General features: G+C 40.4%; 1 protein-coding gene across 3 annotated transcripts; it reads right to left on the bottom strand.

Moving 5' to 3' along the window:
- Positions 1-23,347, bottom strand: LOC104588293 (ribonuclease 3-like protein 2). Of its 3 annotated transcripts, none has more exons than XM_010246161.3 (4): positions 22,248-23,336; positions 22,000-22,152; positions 21,554-21,915; positions 1-1,167 (listed from the first exon to the last, which is right to left on the bottom strand). In XM_010246161.3, the coding sequence occupies exons 1-4, from the start codon at positions 22,647-22,649 to the stop codon at positions 978-980; spliced, it is 1,107 nt and encodes a 368-aa protein (XP_010244463.1). In that variant the 5' UTR covers positions 22,650-23,336; the 3' UTR covers positions 1-977. The 3 variants fall into 3 exon arrangements, with proteins under 3 accessions (XP_010244463.1, XP_010244464.1, XP_088750737.1); XM_010246162.3 differs by lacking the exon at positions 1-1,167 and adding an exon at positions 1,423-1,825 and having other exon boundaries at positions 22,248-23,341; XM_088894611.1 differs by lacking the exon at positions 1-1,167 and adding an exon at positions 1,832-5,372 and having other exon boundaries at positions 22,248-23,347.
- Between the last annotated feature and the right edge of the window lie 4,313 nt (positions 23,348-27,660).

The raw sequence follows: 27,660 nt of genomic DNA, 5'->3' as shown, positions 1-27,660 counted from the left end.
TTTAAAAGAACACGCACTGTTGGATTGAATTTGATAACCCATAACCATCAAATACAACAAAGAGAAGGTTTTGGTAGCTGATGTATGGTTTTTTCTTTATCTAATAAAATAACAAATACAATTGTCATGTATAAAACTTAATTACTCTACTGATAATTACCTACCATGCTGATCTCAATTTGGTAGGTCCCACCATGAATTTCTTTCTACTCTAAGGATCATTACCTAACAATAATAATAATAATGATGTTAGCTTGATACTAAATTGAATCCAATACTAAAACAAACAGGATTTGATTTTCCAATACAAAACTGGGAATGGATTGGATTCTATCATACTTTGGGTTGAATTGTAATCGAAATTCAATCCATTGGAACTCCTTGTTACAATCCATTTGTTCCATGTTGGTAGTATGGGATGCTAATGTGAGATATCCCACATCGGTAGAATGAGATGCTGTTGTGGGGTATACATGTACTTGGGTTCCCTCCCTCTAACAGCTAGCTTTTAGGGGTGAGTTCTCTTAAGGCACATAACAAATGGTATCATAGCCTACACTATGCCTCCCAGTTGCAATCGTGTGGCACAGGTGGTGACGTCGGTATTGCAATTCTCGGCCGGGACTAAGTGGACTAGTGCAAAGCCAACTTGCATGGGTGCCGGGACTGCGAAAGCGTAGTGGGATGTTACGATCCATTTGTCCCATGTTGGTAGTATGGGATGCTAATGTGAGGTATCCCACATCGGTAGAATGGAATGCTGTTGTAGGGTATATGTGCTTGGGTTCCCTCCCTCTAACAGTTAGCTTTTAAGGGTGAGTTCTCCTAAGGCACAAAACAGTCCTACCATCAAAAGGCTAATCAATGTCTACAATGCAGAGAGCATCAATGGTGAGTCATCATGGGAGACCTCAAAAGTACCTAGCAGTTCATATTTCAAGACAAACACAAACATACAGGCAAAATGGTTGAAGGTCTCAGATGACTTGTCCCACCCCCTGTTTGGCATATTCTAAACCGTGGAGCAACATTGAAGCTGCAGAATTCTCTGCATCCTTTACTCTTGTCTTTTCATCACCTGATGTAACAAACATGCCATCGGCAATTTCAACTTGGACGGAACAGATGAATCTCCTATCATGGGCAGGACCAACTACCTTCTCGATGCTGCAAGTTCAACCAAATAAGAAACAAGAACCAACTACCAACTGTTATTTCTTGTATGACCAGAAGATGAAATAAGCAAGCAAAAAACTAGCGAAAGAAACGCACACCCAAAAAGATGGGGATCAAAAGGGTAAATTGCTTAAACCTCCCTTGTGTTTCATGGATGGTAAAAAACTCCCTTCTGTTTTCAGGGGTCAGTAGTGTCAGAGTCGGATCGAAAAGTCAGAAAGAGAGAGAGAATAGAACACAGCCGAATGGTGGGTGTGACACCTTGTTTCAGTCCACACCCTAAAAAATATATTTATATTAAAAGGTAAAAGGACAGAACTGCCCTTAATGTACAAAAGAGAGACTACAAATAATAGTTATACAACCAAGGAAAAAGTACAAAAAATAGCCCTGCGACTAGATTTCAGTATCTACAAGTAGCATCCATACCTTTTGAATTTTGATTATTTGTTTAGTACGTTACATTTTCAATTTTCAAAGTTACCCCGCAAATCACTTTACTCTTTCTTCACATCGTATTTCGACAAAGCAGGCTCTCACATTGCCAATTTTTTGGCAGCAGATAAAACATTCTCATTTTAAGAACAAATAATCCCCACCTCAAGAACCTCAGCTACGCTTACAAACTCTTCACTCCCATGGGTTGTCCCTACAAATATTTCATCAGAGATGCTGTGTATGTTTTTTATATCAAAGTTTAGAAGGCTGTACAGCATATCCCAACTTATCAAAATGTTTCATCGATTTTGGCTAAGATCTTAACATCACACCAAAGGGGTATATATATGCTACTAACGTTGAAAACTGAAGGGCATGTTTTTACCACACGTGAAATGTAGGAGGTTAAAGCAATTGTCAGAAAACACGGGAGGTTTGAGCAATTTATCCTTAAAAAAGGATTCATTTATTTCAACCAATGAACTCTAGTTGTTGAGTTGATTCACACACGTGAAATGTAGGAGGTTAAAGCAATTGTCAGAAAACACGGGAGGTTTGAGCAATTTATCCTTAAAAAAGGATTCATTTATTTCAACCAATGAACTCTAGTTGTTGAGTTGATTCACCTGTGAATCAGTATACTATAAAATTTAGAAGGAAAAGCGAAACATCATCAAGACATCAAGTCAGAGTCAGGTGTATGTTGAGAATATCAGAAGTCCCAGCAAGTTGAGAAAGAAGGCATTTCGACATTAACAAATGCTTAGCATGTCATATTTTAAGTTCTCCAAGTCAACATACAGACAATGCAGTATCTTACAATATGCTTATCCATTTATCCAATGTGTCTAATGAATTTCAACATTCTTGATGCCATGTAAAGCTAATAAAAACTGCTACCACAGAGATAAATTAAAAGCACGAAGATGGAATCATTTAATTAGACAGACAAGCTTCAACCTTTAATAATGTTCAGTTCACTAAAACATTTGGAACAGACATGGGGAAAATTGAATTCTACAAATAAATAGAATGACTAGTACATAATATTTTAATTAGGATTTGAAAAGACAGACTCCAATTATTGACCATATCTGCATGTGAATCTCTAAGTTCCAAATGGATTATATTAAATATTAAATAAGCATTATAGGAAATTTCATTATGGTAATGTTAAGCCATCAAAATGGGTGACTAATATCCAGCAGAATCCATTTGCATATTCACACACATATATCTTTTGGAAATTTCAATATTTTTGACAAACATGCACAGATCCAGGACAGAGTCATATATGCATAAATATCTCTTTCTAGATCCAGCATTTTATTTTTTTAATGGTATCCATTTCATTATACTAGTGCACCCCAAAAATATTGAAAATCTATAAGATTGAAAGCATAAATTCAACACAGTTTTTTTTTAATTGCTAATAAACAAAGAGATATGCAACCTATGCTACTATCTTAAGTGAAGCAATTTTCCCCTTTTGGTGAGTCTGTACACACAATTTGCCAACATTTTTCATTTATTATCCTTACTCAAGAAGCAGTCCCCCCATCCACACACACTCCCTCTCTCTAACCAATTCCACTCCCAAATCCCATGTTACATATGAAGTATTGCGTGTAAAGAAGGCCATTACCTAATGTTGGTCCCAGCACTTTGGGGTCTTGGGAGGGGTGGGTTGGATATGGTCCTAACCTTAAGTGCCCATGGCCCCATATTCTCACACTTGTCAGACACGGGATTTTACCATTACATATGAAGTAATGCACACACCACCCTCTCAAATACTGGACATATATTATCATGGACATTAAGTTAAATGAATGCTGGAAACAATTGCTTATCTTATTAATGGATCATAATTAAAACAGCAGTCATGTGTTAACAGAAAATGTCCAAATATAATATATTTAAGGCAATATGAAAAAAATATGCACAAAATGAAACCAAAGATGCACCAGAATAAATGGAAACAGTAACTTGTAGTAGACCTGTTCATGGGTTGGGTGGCCCGACGGCCCGGCCCAGCTCCGGATGGGCTTGGACATATTATTAGGCCCATGGGCCCGGGCTTGGGCCCAATGACCTAAAGCCCAACTTAGTTTCAGGCCGGGCTCGGGATTTTACATGAAAGCCTGGCCCGACAATATTATATATATATATATATTATTAAAAATATAATAATATACATATTTTCTAAATTCTAACCCTAATTTTCATTCAATACTCTCCCCCAACCTGTTTCATTCGATAGACTCTCCCTCCTCAACCCTTCCACATCACAACCGGCGGTAGGTACCAGTGAGTGACTAAGGCCATGTTTGGTTCAATTCTCATTCTTACCCAAGATGAAATTCTAAAAATGGACAAGAATGGGTAAAAATAGGCTGAATGAGAAAATATTGCTATGAACCAAACAATGTTTTCCTAAAAATGAATTATTTTCAAACTAACAAGTGTCCTATGTTGCTCATTTTCATTCTTAAAAAAAAAAAAAAAAAAAAAAACTGTGGCGGTATTCATAAACCGCTAGCCTATGTCTTCAAAACTGTTGGCATAGATGGTTATCGGTGGATGGCCGACATTCAATGTCTGTCAAGGTGAGTTTCCACAGTAGTCCACTACTAAATAGGGCTGCCAATTGGATTGGATTTGGTCCAAATCTGGTCCAATCCAATATTGGTCCATTTACAAATGGAGTGGACCAAATCCATACAAACCAAGTCCAATCCAATCCAAATAAAATGCAAATGGACCGAATTGGGTCCAATCCAATCCAAATTGAATCAAACACCAAAATAACATGAGAAATCTAGAAAACATATAAAAAAACTACAACACCTACTGCAATCCAATCTAATCCAATTAAAATGCAAACGGATTGGATTGGGTCCAATCCAATCCAAACTGAATGAATAAAAATACTTTTGTAAAAGTGCTTTCATAAAAGTACTTTGCTAAAAGTGCTTTGATAAAAGTACTTTGCTAAATGTGCTTTGACAAAAGTACTTTGCTAAATGTGCTTTGATAAAAGTACTTTGCTAAATGTGCTTTGATAAAAGTACTTTCATAAAAGTGCTTTTGTGAAAGTACTTTTATAAAAGTACTTTCGTAAAAGTGCTTTTATAAAGGTACTTCCGTAAAAGTGCTTTTATGAAAGTACTTTCGTAAAAGTGCTTTAATAAAAGTACTTTCATAAAAGTGCTTTAGTAAAAGTACTTTCTTAAAAGTGCTTTTATGTGCTTTCACAAAAGTACTTTTATGTGCTTTCGCAAAAGTACTTTTGTAAAAGTGCTTTCATAGAAGTGCTTTCATGTAAAAGTGCTTTTGTAAATGTGCTTTTATAAAAATGCTTTCATAAAAGTACTTTCATAGAAGTGTTTTCAGTTTTGATCGATTTCAAATTGGACAAGGTTTGGCAGAGTTTTGTAGGCAAAGTTTCCTCAAAGAATGAAAATGAGCAAGATGGGGCATGATTATTTTTCATGCTGTAGGCTACTCAATTTTTGTACTATGGGGATGATTTTTCATTCTAAAAAGAATGTGACCCATGGCAAGAATTTTATAACCAAACACCCTAATGTTATTCATTCTTGCCCATTCTTGCCCATAATGAGCAAGAATTAAAAGAATGAGGCCCAAAGTAGTGAACCAAACATGGCCTAAGCGCATTAGCGGTGACCAACAACTGGCGAAGCAGCGGACTCATCTCTTCGGTAAGGCGACGCCCCATCTCCCATTCTTTGAACCTGATATACATTAACAGAGTCAGAGGCGGCATCCCCATCCCCAATAGTGGTCGGCAGCAAAACAATCCTATTTAGAGTTGGGATTACACAGGTGTTTCGGGCTTCGGCCTTGGGCTCAAGCCTCGGTAGGGGTGCTCACAGTTCGGTTAACCAAACCGTGGGCCTTTTTTTTGTAACCAAACCGGTACTACCAACTTTTGGAAAACTGGTAACCGAAACCGAACCAAAGCCAATCAGTTAACTGGTTGACCGGTTCGGTTAACTGTCGATTCGACTCGTCGTTTTTTCGATTTTTTAATTTTTACAATATATATTATAAAATACATATAAATATATAATAAAAAATTATAAATATATATTTATATATAATGCATATTTATTAATTTATAATATATAAGATTTGGTTTGGTTTCGGTCATTTTTTCTGTTTTTTTTTTGCTCACCCCTAGGCCTCAGGCTTTTATGAGGGCCAGGCTCAGGCCTAAGATCTAGGCCCGATGGGTTGGGTTGGGCTCGGGCCTGAGTGTTTTATGTTCACAACAGGTGAAAGCTCGGCTCGAGTCCGACCTGACCCATGAACAGGTCTAACTTGTAGCAAGCATCCAATTAAAAATTAACCTTGAACAAAAAATAAAGAACTAGACTAGGGGTAAATTTTATCAGAGAAAAAGCAATTGCTTTGTGCAAACAATATGGGTGTGAATTCAACCAGACAACATTTATTCAAATGTAAGGATCATCATCAACAACATACAAGCATTTCGTTTTTATCCAAGATATCACCTAAATGAATTCTACCATGCCATTCTAATATGTGGGCATAGCTCACTTGGAAGTCTAAGTCATAAAATCTTTTCTTACTAACCTGTTCTATGGTCATTTCTCCTTTCCTTCTCAAGTTCTTTAATTTGCACCATATCACTCCTCACATTTAAGGGATTGATTTCACTTTCACAAGATCAGACATCAAGAAGTCATCACTCAATGGATCTCATTGGGGTTACCACAAGTTTTCTGAGTGCATTTGTTCTCATTATATTGTCAATTCTTTATCTTGCAACTTACCCATCTTGGCATCCTTATCCCAGCTACACTAGTTTATGTTTCTTTCTTTATCCCTTTTCATGTAATTTTTATTTGGCACATTCAGCATTTCTTTTGATGTACTGGGTTTGGGATTTTTTGGAAACCTTCTGTATAGGGAGCAAGGGTCCATTGCTTGGTGAGGGTAAAATCTTGTGTTGGAGAAGTATGAGAATGCAGGTCCAAAGACCTAGAGAAGCCACTTTATGTAAAATAAGCAGGAGGTGTTAGACAGTTTTTGTATGCCCTTAGCTTCAATCAGAATGATGTACATTATGAGTTTATTGTAAATGAATAAAGTACATATTTGATTCATGTTCCTGTGGTTTGTTTCTGTGTTATACCCTTAAACTGGACACTTAATGAGACTCGTGTTAGTTTAGAATGTTCACAGCCGGTGGGTCGGTCTGGGGAGACCTATCCTGATAAGGCTGACACTGATGTGCCACCAAGTCGGTTGGGGTGGCCTGTCTCAGCCGCCAGGGTGAGACCCAAGGCACATGCAGTGTAGGATTAATTGAATCTTTGAACCGGACCAGATTTCCAGTATTGCCCTGGACCTTGGAGATTAATGGGCAAAACTGGAAAGTTACACCTGACCCCTAGACTCGATTATGATACTACACTAGGTGTCAGATTAGGCTGACTTTGATGTACCAACCAGTGAGATCCTTAGCGGGGGTCAAAACCTGGGTATGTTGGGACGGTCTGAAAATTCATTTGAGTGGGTGATCATAGTGACAGGATCAGCCCCTTTGTCGGACAAAGGTAATGATCGGGGATGCACTCTCTCTGATGGAAATCAAGACTGCCGGCAGCCGATTTTAATCGTTGAGATTTGTTTTGCAAAATATATTTTATATGAGATATAAAAGTATATATATTATGGTTTCTAAAATGTTTGCAAAAGGTTTTAATTCCCGGGATCCATATAAGCAGAAAGTGCAACACTGTTCCTTGCAGCCGAGGGAGAGGTCCTCTCTTGTCGGGCAGTGTTTGATCATTATGGGCTGAGAGGTTAAGTGTAAGACCATTAAGGGTAATACCTGATGGGTTAATCTTGCATCTGCCCACAGTCCCTGGGTGTTACAAGGTGGCTTGGCCCAGGGACCACTTAGGGTAAGTGTTGGGCCCATAGAGCCCATGTGATGGGTTTCAGGGGGTGCACTGTCCATAACAGTGTATTCGGCCAGGCCTTGTAACAAAAGCTGGGCTGTGTGGCTGATGTGTAGATCAAAAGTTCTTTACCTGTCTTCAGAGCTGAAATCACAGAAGAGAGAATTCAGCACATCTGCGAAAATTCTCTCTTGCCGCCTCCTTGTCGCCGCCACACCTGCCAGTTCGATCTCCAGTTCAGTGGGAGAAATCAAGATTCGATCTTGACATCAGTTCCTTGTGAAGGGGCTGATAGGAAGTTGTGCTCACGTGCCATCCTACTAATTCTTGCGAAGGATTAGGTTCTTGGAGATAACACTGTTGATTCTGCTCCGTCCTACACTGCACCATCTTCAATGGGAGCAGTCTTTGGATCCTTCCTTGGGCGTGAACACCTTCGTTAGGAGATATTATTTCTCCGTATCAGGTATAATCCTCTCCTACTGCTTTTGTTCAGATCTGGTTCGATTCATGGTTCAAGATTGATCCTTGAAAAATATGATTTTTCTAAAATCTCGGCTTTTGAAAACTATGATGAAAGCTTCGCCAAGCTACGATAGACTGGCTCCGTCCAAGATTATATCGGATGGCGTTCAAGAGGTTAGCTGTGCGCGTGCAAGGGTGGCCAGAAAACGCACTGGTCGACAGTTTTGTTGGTGGACTAAAAGAAGAACTGCGGCTGGAGGTTAAAGCCATGCAACCCACCACCATTCTTGACGCAGCAGCCTTAGCCTGACTCCATGAAGACAAGCTGAATCGGGCAAGAAGGATTAATCGACCCTTGGGAGCTCCGGGACGCAGCAACCTTAGCCTGACTCCATGAAGACAAGCTGAATCGGGCAAGAAGGATTAATCGACCCTTGGGAGCTCCGGTCAAACCAGGTATACCAAATCTAGAACCTGGTATCTTGGGTAAACATTGGTCAGACAACTAGGGATTCCAGTCCAACCATATACAGCATTCCAGGTGCACGTAGCTAATGGGAGCAATCTGGTGTGTGACAGTACATGCACAGGATTAAAACTGAAGATACAAGGACATGAGTTCGAGGTAGATCTACATCCCTTGGAAATCAGTGAAAGAATGGTAAGATAGGCCAAAAAGGTTGCGGAATGGGTGGGCGAATTTCAAAAATTTCTTGCCATTCTTCCAACTGGGAATCATATTCCCTGAATTTCCAGGATTTATCTTGAATCAAAACCGAACCAATTCTGAACCAAAAGAGAAGGGAAGGGATATACCTGATCCGGAGAAGCAGTTTCTCCCAACGTTGGTGTTCACGCCCAAAGAAAATCCTAAGAACTGCTCCCACTGAAGATGACACAGCGATGATGGAGCAGAACCAGCAGTGTTCGTCCCACGAACTAGGTTCTTCTGAAGAACTCGATGAAAGCAGAGAGCACCACACAAAATCAAGAACTTTTCTTGATCTTCCTTCACAGAGAACTCGAACTGGTAGTAGAATGGCGGCGGCTGCTGGAGGAGAAAGCTAGAGAAGAAGATGGCGAACTGCTTTTTCTTCTCTAGGGTTTCTAAGATCCTATCTCAAAGTTGCAGAGTGTTCTGCGAAATCCTTAGGGTTCGAATTCTTGTAATTCGAATTAGGGTTTCTCCCCTTTCCTTTGTGATTAAGAAACCTCCTAATCTCATTAGGAGTTATCCTAATCCAAATCTTTATTTGGATAAAGAGTCTCCTTAATCCTATCTGCAGATTAGATCAGCCCACTCCTGATCTTATCAGGAGATTAACAGATTCAAATCCTAATTTGAATTTGGTCTCCATGAGTGGATAGGGTCAAGACCCAATCCTTTTTGGCTTAACCTAATCTTAGATCCACCCCTTTAAGTGACTAATCAAATCAGCCCAGTTCGAAATGGGCTTTAGGCCCAATATGTTTTAAGTGCTCAATAGGCTTCCAAACTGCTGCCCAGTTGGACTTCTTTGTATGGCGTGGGACCCAGCATTGATCTACACATCAGCCATATGGGTTCGGCCCAGCCTCTGTTACAAGGCCTAGCCGAATTCACTGGAAAGCCCAGTGAACCCCTTGAGCCCATCACATGTGTTAGACAGTTTTGTATGCCCTTAGCTTCAATCAGAATGATGTACTTTATGAGTTTATTGTAAATGAATAAAAGTGCATATTTGATTCATGTTCCCTTGGTATGTTTCTGTGTAATACCCTTAAACTGGACACTTAATGAGACTCGTGTTAGTTTAGAATGTTCACAGCCAATGGGTCGGTCTGGGGAGACCTATCCTGACAAGGCTGACACTGTGGTGCCACCAAGTCGGTTGGGGTGGCCTGTCTCAGCTGCCAGGGTGAGACCCTAGGCACATACAATGTAGGATTAATTGAATCTTTGAACTGGACCAGATTTCCAGTATTGCCCTGGACCTTGGAGATTGATGGGCAAAACTGGAATGTTACACCCGACCCCTAGACTCGATTATGATACTGCACTAGGTGTCGGATTGGGCTATCTTTGATGTACCAATCAGTGAGATCCTTACCGGGGGTCAAAACCTGGGTATGTTGGGACAGTCCGAGAATTCATCTGAGTGGGTGATCATAGTGACAAGATCAGCCCCTTTGTCGGACAAAGGTAATGATCGGGGATGCACTCTCACTGATGGAAACCAAGACTGCCGGCAGCCGATTTCAACCGTTGAGATTTGTTTTGCAAAATATATTTTATATAAGATATAAAAGTATATATATATGGTTTCTAAATTGTTTGCAAGAAGGTTTTAATTCCCGGGATCCATGTGAGTGGAGAGTGCAACACTGTTCCTTGCAGCCAAGGGAGAGGTCCTCTCTTGTCGGGCAGTGTATGATCATTATGGGCTGAGAGGTTAAGTGTAAGACCATTGAGGATAATACCTGATGGGCTAATCTTGCATCTGCCCACAGTCCCTGGGTGTTACAAGGTGGCTTGGCCCAGGGACCTCTTAGGGTAAGTGTTGGGCCCGTAGAGCCCATTTGATGGGTTTCAGGGGGTGCACTGTCTTTAACAGTGTATTCGGCCAGGCCTTGTAACAAAGGCTGGGCCGAACCCATGTGGCTGATGTGTAGATCAATGCTTGGGTCCCACGCCATACAAGGAAGCCCAACTGGGCAGCAGTTAAGAGGGTTAAGTGAGCACATAAGCTTAATGGGCCTAAAGCCCATTTCGAACTGGGCTGTTTATTTAGTTAATAAAGGGGCGAAATCTGAAATGGATCAGCTAATAGGATTGGGCTTAGACCCTATCCACTTAGAGAGTCCAAGATCTAAATAAGATTTAGATTTGGAAACCTCCTAATCAGATTAGGAGATGGCTGATCTGATCTCCAGATAAGATAAGGATTATCCCTTATCACTTAAAGGGACTTCTAACCCAAATATGATTTGGATTAACAACTCCTAATCTGATTAGGAGCTGATCCCTTTAAGATTATAAAAGAAGGAAGGGGGCGGCAGCCTTTAGAGACACACTACACACAGATCATCAGGTTTTCTTTAGTGCTGAAATCAAGAAGAGAGAATTCTGCTCCCTGCAAATACTCTCTTGCCGCCTCCCTGTTCTTGCCGCCCTGTTTGCCAGTTCGATCTCCACTTGTGGGAGAAGTCAAGATTGGATCTTGACATCAGTCCTTTGAGAAAGGATTGAAAGGAAGCTATGCTCACGTACCATCTTGCTGATTCTTGCGAAGGACAGAGTTCTTGGAGAAGAACACTGCTGATTCTGCTCCACCTGCACTGCGCCATCTTCAGTGGGAGCAGTCTTTGGATCCTTCCTTGGGCGTGAACACCTTCGTTGGGAGATATTATTTCTTCGTATCAGGTATAATCATTCCCACTCCTTTTTGGTTCAGATCTGGTTCAGTTCATGGTTCAGAATTGGTCCTTGAAAATATGATTTTCTAAATGGGGAATGCGATTCCCAGTTGAAGGGAGAGAAAAATTTTTGAAATTCGCCCCTTATTCCGCAATCTTTTGGGCGTCCATAGGATGGATCTCTCATCCCTTCAACATGGACTCTATGGGCCCAACACTTACACTAAGTGGTCCTTGGGCCAAGCCATCTTATAAAAACCCAAGGACTGTGGGCAGATGCAAGATTAGCCCATCAGGTATAACCCTAAATGGCCTTACACTCAACCTCTCAGCCCATAATGATCAAACACTGCCCGACAAGGGAGGACCTCTCCCTCGACTGCAAGGAACAGTGTTGCACTCTCTGCTCACATGGATCCCGGGAATTAAAACCATTTGCAAACATTTTGAAACCGTACATATCTATATATCTTATATATAAATTTTGCAAAACAAAAATTCCAACGATTGAAATCAACTGCCGACAGTTTGGTTTCCATCACAGAGAATGCATCCCCGATCTTTACCTTTGTCCGACAAAGGGGCTGATCCCGTCACTATGATCACCCACTCAGATGGGTTCATGAACCATCCCAACATACCCAAGTTTTGACCCCCTCTGAGGATCTCACTGACTGGCATATCAAAGATAGCCCAATCTGCCACCTAGTGCAGTATCATAATCGAGTCTAGGGGTCAGGTGTAACTTTCCAGTTTTGCCCATCAATCTCCAAGGTCCAGGGCAACACTGGAAATCTGGTCCAGTTCAAAGATTCAAGTAATCCCACACTGCATGTGCCTTGGGTCTCACCCTGGCGGCTGAGACAGGCCACCCCAACATTTGGCAGCACACCAGTGTCAGCCTTGGCAGGACAAATCTCCCCAGACTTATCCAACGGCTGCGAACATTCTAGGCTAACACGAGTCTCATTAAGTGTCCAGTTTAAGGGTCTTACACAGAAACATACCACACAACATGAATCAAACATGCACTTTATTCATTTACACTAAATGTCAAAAGTACATCAAAACTTATTGGAGCTAAGGGCATACAAAACTGTCTAAGAATCAGTGGAGCATGTTAGACAGTTTATGTATGCCCTTAGCTTAAATCTAATTTGATGTACTTTTGTTATTTAGTGGAAATAAATAAAGTGCATGTTTGATTCATGTTGTTTGGTTTAATTCTGTGTAAAACCCTAAAACTGGACATTTATAGAGATTCATGTTAGTTTTAAATGTTCACAGCCGTTGGATAAGTCTGGGGAGATTTATCCTGCCAAGGCTGATGCTGGTGTGCCACCAAGTGTTGGGATGGCCTGTCTCAGCCACCAGTGTAAGACCCGAGGCACATGCAGTATGGGATTACTTGAATCCTTGAACCGGACCAGATTTCCAGTCTTGCCCTGGACCTTGGAGATAGATGGGCAAAACTGGAAAGTTACACCTGACCCCTAGACTCGATTATGACACTTCACTAGGTGCTGGATCAGGCTGCCTTTGATATGCCAATCAGTGAAATCCTTAGCGGGGATCAAAACCTGGGTATGTTGGGGCAGTTTGAGAATTCATCTGAGTGGGTGATCATAGTGACAGAATCAGCCACTTTGTCGGACAAAGGGTAATGATCGGGAATGCACTCTCTCTGATGGAAACCAAACTGCCGGCAGTTGATTTCAATCGTTGGAATTTTGTTTTGCAAAATTAACATACTTATATTTATATGTACGGTTTCAAAATGTTTGCAAATGGTTTTTATTCCCAGGATCCATGTGAGAGGGAAGTGCGGCACTGTTCCTTGCAGCCGAGGGAGAGGTCCTCTCTTGTCGGGCAGTGCTTGATCATTAAGGGCTGAGAGGTTAAGTGTAAGACCATTTAGGATAATACCTGATGGGCTAATCTTGCACCTGCCCACAGTCCCTGGGTTTTTATAAGATGGCTTGGCCCAGGGACCACTTAATGTAAGTGTTGGGCCCATAGGGTCCATATGATGGACTCAAGGGGTTCATTGAGTTTTTCAGTGAATTCGGCTGGGCCTTGTATTAAAGGCTGGGCCGAACCCATGTGGCTAGTGTGTAGATCAATGCTTGGGTCCCACGCCATACAAAGAAGCCCAACTGGGCAGCAGATTGGAAAGTAATTAGACACTGAACACTTAATGGGCCAAAAGCCCATTTCGAGGTGGGCTGATATGATCACCCATCCATGGGGCGAATTTGAGATTGAAGTTAGTAAAAGGATTGGGCCTTTAGCCTTATCCACTCTTAGAGACCAAATTCAAATTAGATTTGAATCTGGTAACCTCCTGATAAGATCAGGAGTAACCTAACTCTATCTGTAGATAGGATTAAGATAATCCCCTATCCAAATACTGATTTGGATTGGGATGACTCCTGATTTAGGAGGTTTCTTAATCAAGAAGAAAGGAGGAGAAACCCTAACCAATTGAGAGAGAAATACAACAGATTTCGAACCAAGAAAAATCGCAAGAAAGGTTCCTGCGAATTGAGATCAGATCTCATACTCTCCAGAAAAAGAGAAAAGCAGTTCAGCCCTTTTCGTTTTGGAGATCTCCTCCTGCCGCCGCCATCTGCCATTGCAAGATTAGATCTTTGCAGAAAATAAAGTCAAGAAATCTGTTCTTGACATCAGTCTTGCAAGAAAGACTGAAAAAGATTCAGTGTTTAGTACTTCCAAAGGATTCTTGTGAAGGATCCAGTGTGTAGGACGCACCCTGCTGGTTCTGTTCCATCGACAGCTGTGTCATCTTCAGCAGGAACGGATCTTGGAGCATTCTTTGGGCGTGAACACCAACTTTGGGAGATAGTGCTTCTCTGGATCAGGTATATTCCTCCCATTTGTCTTTTGGTACAGATCTGGTTTGATTATGGTTCAAGTAGGATCCTTGAATATTATATTCTAAATTTAGGGAATATGATTCCCAGTTGGGAGAAGGTAGGAAAATTTTTGAAATTCGCCCACCCATTCCGCAACCTTCATGGCGTCCATTGGATGGATCCTACCATTCTTTCAGAGCAAATGTAGTTCTCGGAGTCCAATGGTTAAGGCAACTGGGGCCGGTGATATGTGACTGGGCCCGGCTCACAATGGACTTTCAAGTGGGCAAATCGCAGGTGCATATTCAAGGGCAGATGTCCAAGGATCCAAGGCCCATTAGCCTCACCACCCTAAGAAAACAGGCAGTAGACCCAGCCCACATCATTTTAATATAGATAGACTCCCACGAGAACGGCCCAATTCTAGCCCAAGGAAGTAACTCCAGCAGATTTGAAGAAGCCCACATACAACTATAGCAGTTACTTCAGAAGTTTTCAGTGATCTTCCAAGAATCTAAGGAACTACCACCGAAACGTGCCCATGATCATTGCATTCCCTTGCTGCCCAAAACGGCACCCACAAATGTAAGGCCCTATTGTTACCCCTATTTTCATAAACTAGAAATTGAGAGACAAGTGCAAGATATGCTTGATAAAAAAATTATACAACCCAGCCATAGCCCATTCTCCACACCGGTATTACTTGTGAAAAAAAAGGATGGGACAAGTGTACAAGAAAAGACCACGTCAGCCTTTAAGTAATGTGACTGAAAGCCAACCACTCGAACAAACTACATAACAAACTGGACAAGTGGAGAGGTTGGGATAACAGAATTGTAACTGAGTGTTATAAATAAAGAAAGGAAGTCCAGAAGGGAAGACATTGATTCTGGGAATTCAGTCTCTCTCTCTCTCTCGTTTCAGGAGGCAGGCTTCCTCGAAAAGCCCTGAGTTAGGCAGTTACCTAACAAAAGTACAGGGGGGTCTTTGTCACAGACCCCATAGTACAGGGGGGTCTTTGTAATTTACCCTAAATTTAAGGAGCCTTCAACCCGACCATATGAATCTTGCCCCATTCCATTAGATAAAATTTCATCTCCTCATTCAGTCCATCCAACAAAAAAAAGTACTTCTTTCTTTTCTATGACTTTAGCCACTGATGCTGGTAAGGAAAACAGTGACAGGTAATAAATAGGCAGGTTTGAAAATGCAATTCTGATGAGTGTTAGGTTACTTTCTTTGGAGAGAATTCCTTATTTCCAAACTACTAACTTCCTCCCAAATCTTTCAATAACCAAATCCTATACAGAAAAGCATGGGTGGTTAGTGGTCAGTACCAAGGATGCTGAAGATGGGACCTTAGTGCCCCAATCCATGAGATGGTAATGACAAATTGGTGTTTGGGACACAGGTTTACAGGTAGAGAGAAAAACTTCTTTGTACACTTTCTAAGTTTTATATTGCAACTTGTAGTATGCTCTAACCATGTTGCCGCTGAGAAAAAAGTTCAATTGCAGCCTTTTCCTGGTTCTTCTTCCAACCGATGGCATTTTGGTCTTGTGACAAAGTTAACTTTAAGTGGGTCCCTGCAACTTTTATTTATTATATGTACTACCTAAACTAATCAACATCTTTTCTCCTAACATCTATTTTCCAATACCATGTGTGAACTGTGAAGTCCTATTAACAGAAACCACAGGTACCTCTGTTATCAAAAGATAAAAAAAAAAACTCTCTCTCTTCTTTGTAGATAAAATGCATTGTTTTTTTTTTCAATCAGTTATATAAAATACATTGCTATTAACTTAAGTAGAAACACACACACACACATACATTGCTTTTAAGACTTTCTTGCTCTTCAGAAATTTTTAATCCCATGTCTGGGGCATGATTTAAAATGTCTATAGATTCCTAATAGACATGATTACAACTTTGAGCCAACTCAAAATTCTTTTCATATATGAAGTTAAAATCTTAGTTTTTGTTTGTGCAATAGATTATTTGGTTTCTATATTAGAATCATTTGCACTTCCTATGAGTTTACGTTTTGTTCAACTCAAATCTCAATCATGTAGTTTGACTCCTAAGTTTATAACACAACTTTACAGCATATTATTTTCTCTATTAACCTTATTCCTTAGATTTATTTGATGGCTGGGAACAAGATAATAATTTAAAAAGGTGTACCTTGCTTCTTTTATCATTTCATAATATATCATTATATGATTTTTGCATATTTCAAAATGTTTCCACCATTCTATACTTTTTATAATGTTTCCATATGACATTTCCAACATTTTGCATATATTTGGATGACTGATATTTCCATCAACACTGGCATTTTAAACCTTGGTTTAGGGTTCAAAAAACACCCCAACCAAAAAAAAAAATAAAGGACTACAAAATAATCTAGTTGGCACTCCAAATTTTCAATGATTCCTCTGACTATACAAAGTTGAGGAATTACTTCAGATTTCAGAACCTTACACACCAAGGTTGATAAGACTTGATAAAATTATGCATATACAATCATACCAAGTTTTAGCTTCAACTTTTTTGTTTTCATGGTTGAAATTATAAATCCTTAAATGAAAGATAACAAAAAGTTAGGAGTGCAGAATTTATTCTCAAAAGTACCCCACACTAGCATCCATATTTATTGAGTTTCAAGGAAATGGTGCATGAGGGAAATTTAATAGTCATCATTATGTTGCTTTCAATTAAGGACAGAATTTATGGAAGCACAACGAGAACAGACCTTTTTTCTTAGTTGATTTACTTAACAGGACCTATGCTTTTATTTCTATTAAGCTATTCAAAAGTAAATGTATCTGTCAATTCCATAATTAAAAAGTCCATTTTTGTCCTTCAGTTTCATAAATATCCATTGGCAAACTACAACTCCCATAATGTACATGTACATATAGGTAAATCTACAAGCAACAAAGACGATACTTTTTTTATAGGAAACGGTAACTTTCATTAGATAATTGAAAAGATTACAGGCTTACCACCCACAAAATGGATGGAAAAAGAAAATCAAAAACTTACAAACAGGCCCAAAACAAAGCCTCCCTAGTAACTCCTTGCTTAGCTAAAGTGTCGGCCATTCCATTTGCTAACCATATTACCCAATTAAAGTGCACCCCAATCTCCCTTGCTAAGCTAATAATCTCTCTTAGAGGCTGTCTAAGAGACCACACTCCCAGGTTTCCAGTTTGCATCCACCCTATTACCAGCTTGGAGTCTCCTTCCACTTCTAATTGCTGCATGCCCCATTGTTTCGCCAGTTTCAAACCTTGAAGTAAGGCCATTACTTCTGCCCTTAACGAATCTCCCACACCAATTGGGCCCGAGTAAAGGGCCAAGACTTTTCCTTCCTCGTTTTTGTACACACCCCCAACTCCCGACTGACCTGGATTACCCAAGGAGCTTCCATCAAAGTTTAGCTTCACCTTGAACTGAGGCGGTGGTACCCAACAATCTTGTACCACAGGGAAGGAAGGCGAGGATATAGCTATAAATCCTTGAAGAGATGATGTACTTTAAACGGTGCATAACCTTGATGGTGACAACCTCCACAAGTGTTTCCTTGGATTTTTCTTGCCCTAGGAAGATCCTATTGTTTCTCTCTTCCCAAATTGACCATAGAATGGCAGTTCTTGTTATTCTCCACATTACCCTGCCCCTTTTCCTTGGCTGTCAGAAGAAGCTAGAGTCAAAAAGATTCAGCACACCTGAGAGGGGGGGGGGGGGGGGGGGGGGTTCCATCTGTAACCAAACAAAAAAGAGAACCAATTCCACAAATAATAAGCAAAAGGACAAGAAATCAAAAGATGAGTCGTTGTCTCACCATTTCTTAAGCAAAGGTAATAGACATGTGGGGAAAGGCTCCAATAGTATTGATCTTTTGAAGAGCCACTTCCCAACAAAAAGCCCTAACTTTTGGCGACACAGGAGAATACCAGATTTCTTTAGCAGGAAAAGAGACAGACACAAAAGAAGACTGAACTAAGGCATTGAAGAAAGATGAACAAGAGAAAGTCCCTGAAGAGGACTCTTTCCAAATTCTACTATCCGGGCAGGAAAGATCTAGGAAAACTGAATTCAACACAGTGAATAACTCATCTGCAGAAGCCAATTCTGAATCCCTCAACCCTCTTCTCAAACCCAAATCCTAAGTCCCCTCAGACACACGAAGTGAGGAGATGGTTTTGAATTTATTTAGGGAAAGAGAATACATTACTGGGAATCTATCCTTAAGGGGGGTGTTCCCAAGCCAAAGGTCCTCCTAAAACAAAATTTTATTACTTGAACACACATCAAATCTGCTGAAAGGCTGAAAGGAAGACGAGACTCCAGCAATTGCTTTCTAAGGGGAGAAATGAGAAGCCCTAGGGTCAACGCCAGCATCCCATCCATTAGCTGCCATCCCATGAATACTTTCCACCACCAAGTGCCACAAATTGTCCTTCTCCAAACGAAATTTCCACAACTACTTTCCTAACGAAGCAACATTTCTTAATCTGATATTGCCAATGCCTAGACCTCCCGCTTCCTTTTTCCTAGAAACTACTTCCCACTTCACTAAATGGTCCTTTTTTTGAGTCACCCGGTTCCCATAGAAAATCTCTCACGAGCTTTTCTAACTTATTAGCAACCTTGGTAGGAAGCTTAAAGGTAGACAAAAAATACACCGGAAGGTTGGCCAGAGTGAACTTGATTAAAGTGATTCTACCCCCTAGTGAGATATAATTTCTCTTACACCCTACTAACTTCTTAGTGGATCTTTCTAAAACTGGGTACCAAAAATTTTCTGTTATAGGATTTCCCCCCAAGGGCAGACCTAAATATACCAGAGGCCAACCACTTACCTCACAACCTAAAGCCCTAGCCACAAACATGACAATAAGGCCACTAGTGCTCTTCAGCAAAGCATTGACAGCACAAAAATGGGCATTGACAGCACAAGTAAGTCTGGTTTGTGGAACAAAAACTCAAAAAACAGTTAATCTTAACTGAATCCTATATTGTCATGTTTAAGTATCCTTTGTCAAGCTTGGTCTCTTGGGAGGAATCGCTAGTTTTTACTCTTTTGGTTTAAGGCAAAATAGAATTTTGAACACATCAGTTTGTTTTATGTTTGGTTCTTATTGAAATTTTGAAAGGATATGAAGGACAAAAGAGTAACAAGGTATGTTTAAGTCCTCTTGAAAAGCCCAAGGTATATTAAGTCAATTAATGAAAATTCGGGGTATGTTTAAGTCTTACCCTTTTATTTTTCTTCTGATTGTCAGTTGATATCAGTAGAAAGGCTACTTATCTATACTGAACCAAACACCCCCTTAGTGTTACTCTGTAAGAATTTCATCCAATACACTTGTTTGGGTATTCCACTGAAGCTTTTGTGATAGCCAAGCCTATGTCGCTTGGATATTTTTTTTTTGGATCAATAACACTTTCATTAAATCATCAATAGAAGATTTACAAGAGGAAGACAAACACACTTATCTTCCAAGAGAAACAAAGAACCTCAAGAAAAGCAAAAAAAGAAAAAAAAACACTAAAGTTATAGCTTAGCCCAAAACAGTGAATCCCTTTCTGCCCCTTGTTTAGCTAAACCGTCAGCTAGGGAATTAGTCGATCTTTTAACCCAACATGTCTTGACTTCCATCTCCCGCACCAGCCACTTGAATTTCCTCCTCTCATTGTTGTACTTCCATAAGCCATTGTGATCTTTAATCAGTCACCCTATCACCACCTTTGAATCCCCTTTAATTATGAGTTTCCTGATGTTCAACTCCTTAGCCTTCCGGACTCCTTCCATAACTGCAAAGATCTCAGCTCTAAGGGAGTCACCCACTCCAATTGGGCCTGAGAAAATGGCAAAAATGACCCCATTTTCATCCCTAAAAACACCCCCAATCCCCGATTGTCCCGGATTGCCCCTACTACACCCATCAAAGTTTAATTTCAAGAATCCATCAGGTGGAGGGGTCCAAGCCACACACATTACTGACTTAGTCTGTGTGCAATTTGCAATTTCGCCCCACTTCCTCAACATGTCATCCACAGTGTAATCTGTGAATAGCTCCACAAATTTCAGCCACTGTACTGCCCTAATATGTATGATAGCCCTCAAATCTGCTGCTCCTCTCTCAGCTTCTGAGAATATCCTGGAGTTTCTTTCTTCCCAAAGTGTCCAACATACTGCAACCCTTAGTCCTCTCCACATAGTCCTTCCCCTTTTTATCCGCCACCTGAAAAAAGAAGGGGAAAAAAAACCCTGCAAGTCTGATAGAGGATTCCAGCTACATCCAAATAGGGAGAAAGCCCAATCCCAAATTGACCTCGCAAAATGGCAAGACACCAGTAGGTGAAAATTAGTCTCCCCATCCGCTTTACAAAGAACACACCACTGAGGTGACAAGCAAGTATTGGGTCTCTTCTTTTGGAGTAGATCACCAGTGTTGATTCTTTCCAAATAGGCTTCCCAACAAAAGCTATCAACCTTAGGAGGTATTGCTCTAAACCAAACCTCATCAACAGGGAAAGAGGGGAAAGTAGGACTGGTGGACTGACTTAAGACTTTGAAGAAAGAAGCACAAGAAAAGATGCCATTGGGGGTAGGTGTCCAAATTCTAGAATCTGCCCTAGTGGGGTCTAAGACAACGTTATCAAGAAGTGCAATAAGGCTCAAAATACTGTCGAAGTCTGAGTCCCTCAAATCCCTTCTTAGACCCAAGTTCCACCCAATCCCAGAAGTGGAAGACGACGGGGTGGTATGTCACTTGGATATGACAAGGATATAGCTTGACAAGGTATCAAAACCTGAGTTTTCAGTAAGAATTTAAGTATCCATATGTTACCCTTGTACCATAGCTACATACAGGATTGGAACTCAATAATTCCTCTCTATAGAAGGGCCATCTTGAACCTAAGGAGATAGTAAATGCATATTCCTTAGGCTATCATATAGTGCTACATCTGACAACTCTAGGGATTTTAATGTATGTGCTATGTAAAGGTGCAATTGTACATAAAAAACCAAGTACTAGTATAAACAACCAAGGAAATATATAATAGACAATGTATTCTGCTAATTTTCTGCTGTAGATTTCATATATATATATGAAGATGAGGACTCTCAGCAATATGAAAAATGGAATGCACTTTAGAAAGAAGTAATTTAGAAGCAAGTATCAGTTAACAAGATTATGATTTGTACAACGAGGAAATTAATACCTGTATTTCGGCGGATGCCACCGCCTCTTGCTACAGAGCTCACTCAACTTCTGTTTGGCCCCCTCGATTTCCTCAACTCCAGGACCTTCTATTTCCATGTTAGTTGGCTCCATACGCACCAACTTCTCCACAGCTACCTTTGCCGCATTAAGCTTCGCAATCTCCTTCTGATCCGAAGAACCCGAGGCAATGAGCTTTCCGTCCACAAAAACACTAGCGATATTACTCGATCCCTTCCTCCAATGCTTGATGTCAACTTGCTTCCCCCGCTTCTGGCAGAGCTCGAAAAGCGTAGTCACAGGCTGCGGTTGCTGCTGTAATGTCCCTTGCGTAATAATGGGCTCCAAAAGACCCCTAAAGACCTGAAAAAACAGAGAAACGAACAAAATTAGAAAGAAAAAGAAAGAATTTCGATCAAAATAAGAGAAAAAAAAATAAGAAGGTACCATCCACAAAGCTTTCAAATCAAAATCACAATCGACGTAAATAGCTGCAGCGATGGACTCAACAATGTCTGCTAAAACCTTAGGCGCTTTTACCATTCCACCATAAGGAACAGCACCATCTTCTTCTTGAACCACACGAGTGAACTCCTCAACCTTAAACAGAAACTCGAGTTTTAAATTTAAACAGATATACTAGAAAGAAGAAAAAAAAAGAAACAATAATCGAAGTGGATCAACAAGCTCAGTACCTTGACATCAAGAGAAGGAGCATTATGTCGGACATAGCGATAGAGGCCGTGCCTAACAGCGACGCGGGCGAGCTTCTCCGTGCTAATGTTGGCAGCGCGGAGGACAGAGAGTTGACCAGGGTCGAGATCCGGGTACGAAATAAAGAAAAAGTTGGTGAGAGCAAGACCCAAAGCTGCGTCCCCAACGAACTCGAGACGTTGATAGGAAGGCGACCGGTTGCAAGACGAGTGAGTCAAAGCTTCCTCTAGGAGATCCTTATTCTTGAATCGGTAGCCAAGGAGGTCTTCCACGGCCAAAATAGAGGCTCTCATGTTCATGTCCACTGCTCCTGCGTCTTCGGACTCGCCGTCGCCCACGGCGCATGTCAAATCGACGATCTCGTAAGGCTCCGTCATCTTCATCGACGGATCAATCTCATACAACAGAAGAAGCAGAGAACTTGGTTCCGGGCTTTCAGCTTGTCTTGTTCTACACTTCTACTGCTTCAGAGAGAGGACACCCAAGTGTCCCAAGTCCATTGGAATGTCCAAATGGACAAATGCCAGCTTGGTTCGTTTCATTTTCATACGGTAAAGCCGCCGACTATAAAAACATGGGTATACGTTGACACGATTCTCCGAGTCCGGATCTGCTCGTTAACAGAGAGATCACATGCTTTCATACGGTAGAACCGCAGATTATAAAAACATGGGTATTACTTTCATACGGTAGACTTGCGCAACAGAGACAACATCAAGACCATAATCAGAAGACTTGCGTCCCAGAAGCCTGGGACGAACCGGAAACCGGAAACATCAACACCAGATTTCAGAGTAAGCAACTTCGAGTTCATACCATTTGGATTGGGTCGGTGTTCAGTGTTCTTGCCCTGGTATGCAACTGGGTGGGACTCTACCGTCTACACGTTAGAGTTAGCCATGGCTCATTTGCTTCATCAGTTCATTGCTTTGTGTGGAACTACCAGGTGGGATGAAACCCAGCGACCTCGACATGAACGATGTCTTCGGGCTCACCATTCCCAGAGCTGAATGACTAGTTGTCATATCGATGGACTTCTTGCCTTGCAGTATCCCCTCTTTTGAGATATGACATCTGGTTCACATAATCAAGAAACCAGCCATTCGTCTTCCATTCTGTCACGATCGAATTATTTAAGTGAAATATTTTTCCTTTCCTTAAATAGCTCATAGTGCATGCTTTTAGATTTATTCTGCAATTCTTCTTAAGACCCAAATCGACCAACCCGGTCCAATCCAATCCGAGTTGGCTGATTTTCTTCAGTATCAATCGATTTCGGGTTACAAAAGAGCATAAATTGATGGTTTGGTTCGGCCGAAATCAAATCGCTTCTTAGACTTGAATCTTTTACCGTTTACACGAAAAGAATCATTCACAAAATCGACCCAAATCGACTCAAATCGATCAAGTCAGTTTTATTTAGTACAGGATTGGTTTCAGTTTCATTTCTAGGTAAACCAACCAGGTCAGGTCGATTGGAAAAACGCTAGTAAATCGACCCAACCCAACCCGTGAATAGCCCTATCTTCCAATTTTGATATTATACTTGACATCGATGCACTATATATAAACTTAGTTTCCTTCCATCTCTCTTTGAACAGACTAGAGAGGTCGAACCCCCCGTATAACTAGGCAATTCGGATTCTAGTTGCCTCTACACCTCCTCTAGGTCTAACTTAGTTTCCAATATTGATGCATTGGATTCAAGTATTCGACATTGTCATTATCCTTGACACCGTAGAACTAGTCATTTTCAATGTAGAATCTAAGCCTATGGCTGTTCACGGGTTGGATTGGGTTGGTTTACTGATGTTTTTCCAACCGACCCGACCTAGTCGGGTTACCTGAAATTGAAACTGAAACCGATCCTGTGTTAAGCAAAACCGACCTGATCAGTTTGGGTCGGTTTCGGCTCTACGTAGTGGTGACTCAGTTGCTGTTCATTTCTGGCTCTACATTCCCAAAGGAAACCAACATTTCCTTAATGTTTTGTGGCCCATCTATGGATCCAAATTTTGTGGAGGGACCAAAGTTTGAGAGTACTATTTGTTGGAGTAAGATTTCAATCTGTAGGAAACTATATAATGGATGGATCAAACTATCAAAGCCGGCCGGATCCAACAAAAGCTAAGAAGATGCTCTCTGCTACTATAGATAAGTAGTGGTGAAATACTGAAATTTAAGGCAAACATTTATTCATGTACTCTTTTTTTATTCACTGATGGAGTGATGGGTCTTGGGTCATCTTTAATGTTTACAACATACCTCCTGATGAACTCGGTAGTGAAGAACTAAGTAGGTTGTAACTACTAACTAGGAACTAACTACTAAGTCGGTTCGGGTCGGATTGGTTTCGGTTTTCATGTGATCGGTTTATGATTTTTTATAACTCGAAACCGACCGGTGCTAAAGAAAACCTGGCCGACTCGGGTTGGGTCAGACCAGGTTGGTCAGTTTGGTCGGGTTGGGTCTTCTTATGAACAACCCTATCTAAGCCCATGTTTGCTTGAATTCTCATTTTTTATTTAGAAACTTTAAAATGAATAAGAATGGATAAAAATAGGTAGAATGAATCAAAAGTTTTTTCTTAAATAACATTTTTTTTCAAACTGACAAGTGTCATATAATATATTGCTCATTGTATTCTACAAAAAATATTCTGTGTCGGCAGTCATAAATTGTTGGCCTAGGTCTTCAAAACCATTAGCATAGATGTTTATTGGTGGATGGCTGATGGTCAATATTCATTGGCATAAGTTTCCATGGCAGTCCACCAGCAAACATTTATAGCCACAGTTTTGTAGAGTTTATTTAAAGAGTGAAAATGAGCAAGATGGGACATGATTATTTTTCATGTTGCAAGCTAGCTCAATTTTTGTGCAATAAGTTGGTTTTTCATTATAAAAGAATGAGGCCCATGGCAAGACTTTTGTAACCAAACACTTTAATGTTATTCATTCTTGTGCATTTTTTGCTCAGTATGAGAAAAAAAATTAAAAGAATGAGGACCAAAGTAGTGAACCAAACATGGCTTAATGTGCTTGAATCCTTTCTTGAGCCAATGATTCTCCATGATTTACAGAATTGATATTTTGGTCAAAGGGTTTGTGTCCAGAAGACGGGAGAGGAAATGAATAAGCTTAGGGGTGAACCAGCGAGAGCACCAAAACTCGCCCTTATAAATCTTCTTGTACGTGGCTATGATGTTCTTATCATGGAAGGGAAGATAACCAGCCATCAAAACAAACAAAACCACTTCACAAGACCAAATATCCATCATAGAGGTATTTTCAAGTTAGTAGGTTTTAAGAGAAAAAGGGAAAGAAAAAGAAAATAGAGAAGCTTTAGTGGGGTAATTTGGTAATTTAATGCTTCTGTCATCTGACTTAACGGTCGAGGGGGTTTTTGTCTAATGGCTAAAGTTCAGGGGGGGCCTTTGTCACAAAAAAAGTACAGGGGGGACTTTGTATCTGGCCCCATAGTACAAGGGGGTCTTTGTACCCACGGGGAGATGTTCCCCACTATGGCTATAAGGTCAGTGTGAGGAGTGCTCTGTCAGAAGCATATGCCAATTTTGATTCTCCACTCTCGATCTCAAGAAAATTTTTGTCGACTAACTGTTAGGTCCTCTGGTCTCTGACCTCATTAACCAGACTGCTCTTCATTAGTCATTGTATGTCCTGGGCCTCTTGGCAGACAATATATTCAATTTCAGAATGTTATTATAGAATTTAAACAAAAATTTATATTTATAGAAAATTAAAAGAATAATTTCTCCTTGTGCAAATTAAAAGAATAATTATTTTTCCTAAGATTTTGCTAGACATCCCTACTTATAGGTAATTACTCCTTTTTTTTCCTTGTAATTTGTTGCTTATCTATACCCAACCTTTAATTGAATTTACCAATTTATTAGCAAGGTTCAAAATATTGCAACATATTGATCCATATTGTACTTAATGGGTCGTGTAATTAAAAGAAAATGCATATGTATCGATATTTTAAACTAAGAAATGAAGGAGAGGAGGGAAGAAGGAGGATCTGACGTTCAGCGGTGATGGTGATGATGACGGAGATGGCGGTGACAATAAAAGTGCAGCAACAAGTCGATGTCCATTCTTCTCTCTCTCGTCTCAGATATGAGATCTGAGATCCCTCCACTCCAATCTTTTTTCTAGTCTTTCTCTCTCTCTGGATCTTGGTGATCTCTGAATTCTGATATGAGAGTCTCTCTCCATCGTTTAACGTTATTTTTGTTATTAAATGAAGAACCGCTGTCTGGGTCGAATGGGTCAACAGTCCGACTGCCTGGGTCAGTGGTTCTTTGACCAAATCAACAATTTTTGGCCCAAAAACAGGTCAAGGGTAGAATGGAACCGATTACCTAGATAATCTCTGGGTAATGGATGGAACACTGAAAATGTTGCTTTTCTTAATGGATGGAGGTCGAAGGTAGAGGACGAAATCTCATTTCTTTGGCTGTATCCTTCTTTAAGTTTTAAAACCCCAAAATTGGCAGAACCTTACGCCCCCATTACACTGATTACAGTACTCATCTCTGCACCATCATCGTTGCGCTCTTCCTCCTCTCAGTCTCAGTTCTCTAAAGTAAAAGCTTTGATCGATGGTTAGGATTTCAGTTCTCCTCTTCAAGACTAGGGTTAGGATTTCCTCCTATTCCAAATCTAGTTTTTTCACAAGATTCCTCCAGCAACCTTGATGAACTCGTTGCCAATCCGTTACCAAAAGATGTAGACGGCAATGGTGCTAATAACAGAAATGACGATCAGATCTATGAACTGGATGATATGGAAGAAGAGAGTGAGAAGTGTAAGGTTTTGAATGAAGGGGATTCTGATTTCTGAGAGGATTAAAAGGAATCAGAGTCTGAGGGTGCAGATTGGAATAGAAACAAGAGGTTTGGTTACTACTGGGATCATGTTCAAGGAGTGACGAGGTGGGCGTTTGATAGGTGTTCGATTGCTGAACAGTGGGACGATTATTCTTATTCTAGTTTTGGTTTGGATTCCAAGGATCAAAGTAAGATTGTGTTTACCTTTGGATGAGGACATTAAGGCTCAGTTTGAAATGAGTACAAATGCAAATATATAGAATGCAAAACCTTATATTTTGTATGTATTTATGCTGTACATATTTACATTTGTATTCTTTTCAAACTGAGCCTCAGGGTAAATTGAATAAAATTAACAGAATTGAAGACGCATTGATGTTGGTACAGAGGGATAAACTTACGCAGAGAGTAATGTGGAATGAGCTTAAGACGATTCCCTTTGGTGTAAGAAAACCATTGGGAATTTTGGAGAAGCCCCATGATCATGAAGTGGTGGGAAGAGTAATTTATTATTATTTATCAATTATTTTAATGTCATTTCT

This window comes from Nelumbo nucifera, chromosome 1, assembly GCF_055504915.1.
Source record: "Nelumbo nucifera cultivar China Antique chromosome 1, China Antique-T2T, whole genome shotgun sequence".
Classification (NCBI taxonomy): domain Eukaryota; kingdom Viridiplantae; phylum Streptophyta; class Magnoliopsida; order Proteales; family Nelumbonaceae; genus Nelumbo; species Nelumbo nucifera.
Note: the sequence above shows the minus strand (reverse complement) of the source record. Positions and strands in the feature narration are given on the sequence as shown.